General features: G+C 58.1%; 1 protein-coding gene across 3 annotated transcripts; it reads left to right on the forward strand.

The window, feature by feature from the left end:
- Positions 1 to 691: 691 nt before the first annotated feature.
- On the forward strand, positions 692 to 7,791 carry TRIM11 (tripartite motif containing 11). Of its 3 annotated transcripts, none has more exons than XM_027096489.1 (6): positions 692 to 1,338; positions 3,823 to 3,918; positions 4,261 to 4,491; positions 5,412 to 5,434; positions 5,521 to 5,621; positions 6,192 to 7,791. In XM_027096489.1, the coding sequence occupies exons 1-6, from the start codon at positions 931 to 933 to the stop codon at positions 6,737 to 6,739; spliced, it is 1,407 nt and encodes a 468-aa protein (XP_026952290.1). In that variant the 5' UTR covers positions 692 to 930; the 3' UTR covers positions 6,740 to 7,791. The 3 variants fall into 3 exon arrangements, with proteins under 3 accessions (XP_026952290.1, XP_026952291.1, XP_026952292.1); XM_027096490.1 differs by having other exon boundaries at positions 903 to 1,338; positions 4,264 to 4,491; XM_027096491.1 differs by lacking the exon at positions 3,823 to 3,918 and having other exon boundaries at positions 903 to 1,338.
- The last annotated feature ends 443 nt before the right edge of the window (positions 7,792 to 8,234 follow it).

Raw genomic sequence — 8,234 nt, forward strand, 5'->3', positions numbered from 1 at the left:
CAAGCTGAAATCCTAAAAGCCTCAGAGCTCCCCACCTCCATCCCTTCTACCCAGGGAAGTTGCAGGGGCAAAATTCTGAGTGAGGATCAGAGAGGGTCCTTTCTTTTCACTCCCTCTCCACCGCCCACCCCACCACCTCCCCCTGAGCCCCGCCGCTGCAGACGCCTTAAGAGCCAGATAACAGTTGCCAGAAACCCAGAATTCTGGTCAATGTACTCGTACCCCAACAAGGCCAAAGTCCCTGCGGGCCAAGCCCGTCACCCAGTAAGTTCTGACCGTTCCCAGCCCGGGGACGCGCGAGGACACCCAGGAGCGCACGGGGAACGATTTGGGGCCCACGACACAGCCTCAGCTTGCCCTTGTCCTCGCAGTCTCTGCGCTTCGCGGACAGCCCAGTGACCGTGCGGGGAACCTCGCTGGCCCCGGCCCCTGCACCCCACCCTTCCCCAGGCCCGACGGAGAGGCCAGACCGTGCAACACCGCAACAGCCCAGAAGCAGCAGCGCAGGCGGCGGCGGCGCCGCAAGGTCAGCGGGTGAGCAACCTCCAATTCTGTCCGGCCCGCGGGCCGCGTGACAGGCCACGGCCAATCCGGAGCTAAAGTGGGTTGCTCCAAAGGAAAAAACAAAAAAACCCCAGCTGCTTCCTGCTTCCGTCCCCGCTTCGACTCCTCTTCCTCCCTGCGTACGGTATTCCTAGGCCCTACGTTCCCGGAGCCTCTGCAGTCCCGGAGCCGTATATTCCGCATCCCAGGAGTCGCGCAGCCTTGGACCCCGGAGCCCTTGCGCTCCGAAGCTCCCGAGTCCCCTGGTGCCCTGCACCTCGCGTCCCCGGAGACCCCGCGTCCTTGCGCGCTCCCCATAGTCCCGGCAGCGGCCGGCCACTGCCCGACCCGGCGGACCACACTGCCCTCCTCCGTTCCACCGGTGCCATGGCCGCCCCGGACCTGTCCACCAACCTCCAAGAGGAGGCCACCTGCGCCATCTGCCTCGACTACTTTACGGATCCGGTGATGACCGACTGCGGCCACAACTTCTGCCGCGAGTGCATCCGGCGCTGCTGGGGCCAGCCCGAGGGCCCGTACGCGTGCCCCGAGTGCCGCGAGCTGTCCCCGCAGAGGAACCTGCGACCCAACCGACCGCTCGCCAAGATGGCCGAGATGGCGCGGCGCCTGCACCCTCCGTCGCCCGTCCCACAGGGCGTGTGCGCCGCGCACCGCGAGCCACTGGCCGCCTTCTGCGGCGACGAGCTGCGCCTGCTGTGCGCGGCCTGCGAGCGCTCAGGGGAGCACTGGACGCACCGAGTGCGTCCGCTGCAGGACGCGGCTGACGATCTCAAGGTGTGGGCAGGTCCAGGCGGAGCACGGCCTAGCAGGGCGTCGCTGCGGGTTGCGGGGACGTGGCTTGGGCCTTGGGGGGTTGGGGGCCCCATCCTGGCCCAGGTTGTGGGCTCGGGTCCCACCCTGGTCCGGGTCTCGGGGGTGTGTAGGGGGGTGTAGCCTGTCCCAAACGGCACCCTAGAGGGACTGGGGCACCGCCCACCAGTGAGGCGCTGGCCTGGGGACCTGGTCGTGGGGAGGGGGCGTGCTTTCTGAAGTCTAGGTCCCACAGAACAGGTGGGAGGGCTGCCTGGGGTGGGGACTGGGCAGGTTTGACTGACCTTTGGCAGGGATGGAGCCGGGAGAGGAGAAAGTGGGAAGGGAACCTCAGAGGTGGCTGGTCCCAGGTGGACGTGCACGGATGAGGACTGAGCCTTCAGAGGGTTGTGGGCAGGGCAGGCCAGGGCCGTGGGGCCGACGCCAGTCCTGAAGTTCTGGTGAGAAGAGATGGGAAGGCAGCCAGGAAGCCGCTGCAGAGCCCCAGGCAGGGATCAATGCAGGGACAGAGCCATTGCCCCAGGAGGCGGACGCCAGGGCCCACCAGGCTTTCCCAGTAGGATACTCTGCCAGCTGACAAGCCAGGGCTCAGCCCTGCTTTGAGCCCAGGCTGAGATGCCTTGTTTCTCTGTTCTGGAAATGCATCTCCTCAAAATCCAAACGAACACCAGCACTCCTTTCTCTGCTAAGAGCCTCAGGGCAAACACTTAACCTGGCTCACCTGGCCAGCTGCCTACTACGTTCCTGCGGGTGGGTATTAGGTACACGGGTGGCATCTTTCAAACTTTTTGACTGTGGTTTGCATTTTGCGTTATGGCCAGTAGTGTCTCTCTGCTGAGGTGCATCAAGTACATGCTCTAGTCAACGTTAGAATCAGTACTCTGTCACTATCATAGAGCAAGCCTCTGGGACAACAGAATAAACCTATACCTGATCCGCATCACTGGGCTTGTCCTGACACAATTCTTGTGGTTTTCTTCTCACTTTGAGGTATAACATGCATACAGGAACACCCCCTCCTTACATCAGTCTAGCAGATTTGCGCTTCTGTCACTGAGGACCCCAATCAGGGTGTGGAAAGTGACCAAAAGAGCAGAGAATGACCAGCAGCTCTCTAGAGGCCTGTCCCCGCTGACCTGATAAAGCCTCATGTGGTAGCACTTAATCCTGTCTATCATAGGGGAGGAAAAGTGTTTTCTTCTACAGTGTCATGTTCTATGACTGAGGCTTGCAAATTTAAGTGACAAAAGAGCTCAACAGGTGAAGGGACATATACTTTTAATAGTCTTTTAAATTGTACGTGGCACAAGGGTTTCACAGAAAAGTGAGAAACTCACAGGCTTATAGTCCATTTTAACAAAGGATGATAAATTGTGGAAAAGCAACTAGACAAGCAACTAGAAAGGGGATTTGGGCTTCTAGGGCCAATAAATTGTGGGAAAGGAACAAGGAAGTATATTGAGGGGAAGTAATGGAACATCAGGGTTATTTGACTAAGGTTTGTTTAGGTAGACTCATCTCAGTGTCAACAACTTGTCTCTGGGTGGTGACTGTTCCCCTTCCTGGTACTGGGTAGGAATCGTTCTCGTGGAAAACTCATGCCCTGCGTTTCGGCAGAAGGGAGGAGAGCAGAGAGCTCTTCCTGCATCTGCTGTTTCTCAGTCACCTCAGCTCTAAATAATCTTGATGCCATAGTGGCGTGTGTTGGGATGGCGTGACCCTTCACTGTATTGGTGCTTACTTTGTCTTAATGCTGGAGAAGATGCCCCAGCAAACTGCTCTTACCTGCCATCCGTGGGCTGTGGCTGGTATTTGCACAGCCTGGGAGTGCTGGCTCTATAAAGCGCAACCTCCCAGGGCCCTGGTGCATCTAGAACATGGATGGAGGGAATAGTGGAATCCCCACCAGCGCTGCTGTCACTCTTGTGATGGTCCTTCAGATCCTCCTGCATCTCGGGCCTCCTGGCTTTCCCAGGTGCCAAGTGTGTCGTAAACAGGGTTCAAGTGTGGGTTGAAGTAAATGTTAGGCATAGGCCTGAAATCAGGACCAAGGAGCCGGATACAGATGTGCCCATCCTGTGGCTCGTTGCAGTTAGCTGAAACCCAGCAAGCCCAGTTCAGGCAGAGAGACACGAAGGGGTTTGGAAGAAAGAAGGTGGTGATGCAGTGGGAAGTTGGGTTGTGGGAAGGTTGCCCTGAGATTAGGGAGGGGTGGGAACAACAGAAGAAAGGATATTCAGGCAAGGGGAAGTAGCTGGTTAGGGCAGTGGTGGGAGGGATCTCCTGGCAAATTTGAGTTTGCTCCACCTGTCATGTCTCAGGCCCAGTTTTCCACAACTAGTCCCTGCCAGCTGAGTTCAGGCTTAGCTGGGGTTGGGCAGGTGGGAGCAGGTATAAGGCCCAGCCTGGAGGCCTGGCCGGGGTCACTCTGGGCTCACCTCCCTGTAGGGCAAGTTGGAGAAGTCCCTGGAGCATCTGCGGAAGCAAATGGAGGATGCACTGCTGTTCCAGGCCCAGGCGGAGGAGACCTGCTCCTTGTGGCAGGCAGGTGGCCAGGCACCCAATGTGGGTGGGGGCAGGGGGCATGAGGGCCGCCACCGCAGGACGCCACTGTTCACATTCAGCCTCATGCTTCTGGGCAGCACCCCTGCCCCAGACCCCATGTATAACCCACCTCAGGGTGGGTTTGGGGGTTGGGAGTGGGGGTCAGGGAGGACCAGGCATGTGGGGCCCTGGGTGTATTGGTTTGGGGATCAGGGAGGGATGGGTATGAGGGCCCAAGTGGTGGGTTTGGGGTCAGGAAGGGATGGACGTGGGGGACCCGGGATTGGGGGTTAAGGTGGCTCCAGGTCCTAGGCCCTCAGCTGTCCTCCCTGACCCCCACAGAAGATGGTGGAGACCCAGCGGCAGAATGTGCTGACGGAGTTTGAGAGGCTGCGCCGTCTGCTTGTGGAGGAGGAGCAGCGGCTGCTGCAGAGGCTGGAGGAGGAAGAGCTGGAGGTGCTGCCCCCCTTGCGGGAGAGCGCGGCCCGGCTCGGACAGCAGAGCGCCCAGCTGGCCGAGCTCATCACTGAGCTGGAGGGGCGCTGCCAGCTACCAGCACTGGGGCTGTTGCAGGTGAGCTGGCACCCATTCCTGGGGGTGGGCATGTGGGGGGTGTCAAGGGAAGGCCAGGCATGGGAATGGAGAGCAGGAAAGTGGAGGAAGCATTGTGCAAAGCAGGCTGACTGACTGGTGCTTGACTGGACCTCTCAGGTCCTCACCAGCTGGTCTCCTTCCTATGAAACACAGGGAGTGGACACCACTGCTGAACTGCACGAACTGCTGTTAGCGCTTGTCTGGGAGCCCTAATGGGGACAGGCCAGTGGGTCACCACCCAGCTCTCTGAAGGTTTGGGCCCACTGTGCTGAGAGGAAAAGCCAACAGGTCTCCCACAGGGATTCCTGCATGGGCCCAGTGCTACCCCTGAGAATCTGCTCAGCTCCTGGCCCCTGCAATTTGCCCGCAGGTGGGAGCCAAGGATCCTGCATGTGCAGCCCAGGGGGCTTCCTGTGGGAGGTGACCCTCGTTGGAGCCTCAGAGCTGAGTGGGCTTTCAGGGACCAGTAAGAGGCTCCCAGTTGCCATCCTGGGGCTAAAATTTAGTCCTTTGGCCTTTGCTGAGCCATCAGGTGATCTTAAGCCTGGGAAGCAGCAAGAATCCCGGACAAGTGTGTGGCGGGGATTGAGGGAAGTCAGCAGAAGTGGGCTATGGTCAGTAAAGCGGTGGGAGGGCTAGGCAGGCAGCTAGGAGGTGAGGGAGCAGCCCTCAAGGATGAGTGAATGTTGCTGGAGAAGCTGCAGGAAGCAGAGGTTCTGGAAGGAGGAGGGGTTGGCCCAGGAGGACGGGTTGAGATAAGAACCACAGGTTTATGTGAAATGCAGTTTGGCGTCTCAGCTGAGATGTCCCGGTGTGGGAGTGGTGTCAGCTGGCCTGGCTGCATTTCATGCCCTTCACCTGGGGGATGGGTGCTGACGCAGTGTGTGTCTCTCCCACAGGATATCAGGGACACCCTGCGCAGGTAGGAGCTTTGGACTCTCCCCAGGGAGGGTGGGCAGGGTTCAAGGTGGGCCCACTGCAGGGGTGACACCTCCACTGCCCCTCCAGAGTCCAGGACGTGAAGCTGCAGCCTCCTGAGGTGGTGCCCATGGAGATGAGGACGGTGTGCAGGGTCCCAGGGCTGGTGGAGGCCTTGCGGAGGTTCCGAGGTGAGTGTTGGGCAGAGGCCGGGGGGATCCCATGTGCTGTCTCCAGACCAGAGGAGGTGCCAGTCCTGAGCTTTTGCTGGTGGGCTGGGGTCTGTGGTAGGAACAACATGCAGGCTCCCAGTTCATGGATGAGAAACTAGGAGGGATCAGGGCTATTGGGCAGAAGATAGCAGCTAAGGGAAGGCCAGGTCCAAGCTTTTCACTGATGCATTTAGGGAAAATAGAGGTGGGAACACCTTCCTAGGGTCATTCCGGTGCCAGAGGCCCCGTGTGGACCCCAGGTTTGTGGAGTCTGGGATGAAAGCTGCCCTAGAACACACACACACTTCTCTCTGGGGACTAAAAGAATGGACACGGAAAGCACTCAGGGTTTCCTTCTGTGCTCTAAGGGGCATGAATCACAAGGAAGCGTGGACTGCTTTCTAGAACGTTCCAAGATACAACTAGAAGTGGTTAGGGCATCTTTTCAAGTGAGAAGGGGCGTGGTCAGTTTGTGGGCAGTCACAAACTGCAAGGTTGTATGGGTCTGGGGCAGACAGCTTCGAGGGTTGACCACTGTTCTGTCTGCAGGGGACATGACCCTGGATCCTGACACCGCCAACCCTGAGCTGGTACTATCAGAGGACAGGAGGAGCGTGCGGCGGGGGGACCTGCGGCAGGCCCTGCCCGACAGCCCTGAGCGGTTCGACCCCGGGCCTTGTGTGCTGGGCCGGGAGCCCTTGACCTCGGGCCGCCACTACTGGGAGGTGGAGGTCGGGGAGCGGGCCAGCTGGGCCCTGGGCGTCTGCAGAGAGAACGCCAACCGCAAGGAGAAGGGCGAGCTGTTCGCTGGTAACGGGTTCTGGATCCTGGTGTTCCTGGGGAGCTACTACAACTCCTCCGAGCGGGCTTTTGCCCCTCTCCGAGACCCACCCCGGCGCGTGGGCATTTTTCTGGACTACGAGGCTGGACATCTGTCCTTCTACAGTGCCAACGATGGGTCGCTCTTGTATACCTTTCCTGAGACGCCCTTCTCGGGGACCCTGCGGGCCCTCTTCTCACCTCTGTCCAGCAGCCCAACCCCTATGACCATCTGCAGGCCGAAAGGTGGGCCTGGGGACATGCTGGCTCCCCAGTGAGCAGGCCTCTCATAGCCCCTTGTCCTGCCTTCCGAGTCTGCGAGACACTTGAAAAACCTGAGAAGAGGGTGCTTGTCCTCTGAGCTGTGGAAAACACTCATAATGCCACTCGGATACGTGTAGCAAACTGAACTCTCACTGCCACTCCCAGGAAGCCATGTGAGTGTGTGCGAGCTGGGCTGTCCTCCCTCGGGGGACTCTCCAAGGTCATCAGATGCTGAGACCCCATTCACCAGTGCATCACACACAGTCCTTTGCAGAGCCCTGAGCCTAGGGCCCTGGTAGCCCTGGTTCCAGGAGCCTCACCAACCTGCCTCAGTCTGGGGTGAGACACCAGGGCCTGCAGAACTCTCAGGCTGCAGTCTGAGCACCCCCTCAAAGCCTGGGGCCACACCTCGAGAAAGCTGCTGTCTTGTGAGACTGCTGGCCAAGAGGTGGCTCTAAGCCCACCAGCCTGTCTTGGGGTCTGGTCTAAACTGGTGGGGGGGGGGTGTCTGGATGTAGTTGCCTCAGATTAACTGGGGTGCAGCAGAGTCCTCAGGTGACAGGTGATGTGGGAAAGGCCACAAGGAGGGAACTGGGAGCAAGTCACTGAATAAAGTGGTTGATTAACTAGGACACACAGATGCCCTCAAATCCCCCTGAACGTGGCCCACTCAGGCCTTCCGGAAAAAGCTTCTTCCCTGGTTCCCAGTGCAGAGGTTCAGTTCTGGGAGGTCTGAGGGCCTGGAGGTGAGTGTGAGGCTCAGAAATGACCCCTCACTGTTTCCATCTGAGCAGCACTGAGAAGAGCAAGCTGGCGTTGCCCTCTCAGATGCCTCTTCAGTGGCCCGCGGCATGGTCCCTGAACTCAGAACCCAGAGTCTCCTGCCTGGGGGAGCGGGGGAGGCCACAGAGAGCCCTGGCTTACAAAGTCCAGGGTTCGTTTTTGCTTTAAGTTTTGACGCTTCTTCACCTTTCACAAGAAGGTGTGATGCGGCGTCTCTGCACCCCTAGATTTTTATTAATTGTAAGGACCATTCTCACAGTAAATAAATTAACAGTTGTCTGTAGTCCCCTTATCTTTAAGGTTAGGGGGTGGGGAAATCCTCCAGAGGGCCCACCCTCTGGGAGGGGATACAGAAACAAGATGCTCACTGGTAAAGTCGGGGATGCAGCTGCTGCCCACACAAGCACAGCAACTCCCAGGTATGGTCTCGATGTTCTTTGGCTCAACACGTGTGTTCATTTCATGCAGGGACTGTGGGCATTTTTTTCCTTTTTTTCAGATAACCTGATAAACATTTTCCATGTTCCTCTGTGTTCAATAGCCAGTACTATTTCATTTACTTGATTATTTACTCATTCTCCCATTCTTGGGCTTTTTTGTTACTGTTACTATGTATACACCACTTTTGAATATCTTGAACAACAGTTCCTTCAAATTATGTACACAGGGGGAAGTATTTTCTCAGTTGAGTCAGGAGTCTGGCTGTGTTTTTGGCTGGGGAATTAT

The sequence above is a fragment of the Aethalodelphis obliquidens genome, unplaced genomic scaffold (assembly GCF_003676395.1).
Source record: "Aethalodelphis obliquidens isolate GAN/ISIS:26980383/991018 unplaced genomic scaffold, ASM367639v1 scaffold102, whole genome shotgun sequence".
NCBI classification, from domain to species: Eukaryota; Metazoa; Chordata; class Mammalia; order Artiodactyla; family Delphinidae; genus Aethalodelphis; species Aethalodelphis obliquidens.

Excerpts from the sequence above, each read along its gene's own strand:
- TRIM11 (XM_027096489.1), top strand. The coding sequence starts at position 931 with ATGGCCGCCCCGGACCTGTCCACCAACCTCCAAGAGGAGGCCACCTGC. Across the intron at positions 3,919-4,260 it reads AGACCTGCTCCTTGTGGCAG|AAGATGGTGGAGACCCAGCG; the intron begins GCAGGTGGCCAG and ends TGACCCCCACAG. Across the intron at positions 5,622-6,191 it reads GGCCTTGCGGAGGTTCCGAG|GGGACATGACCCTGGATCCT; the intron begins GTGAGTGTTGGG and ends TTCTGTCTGCAG.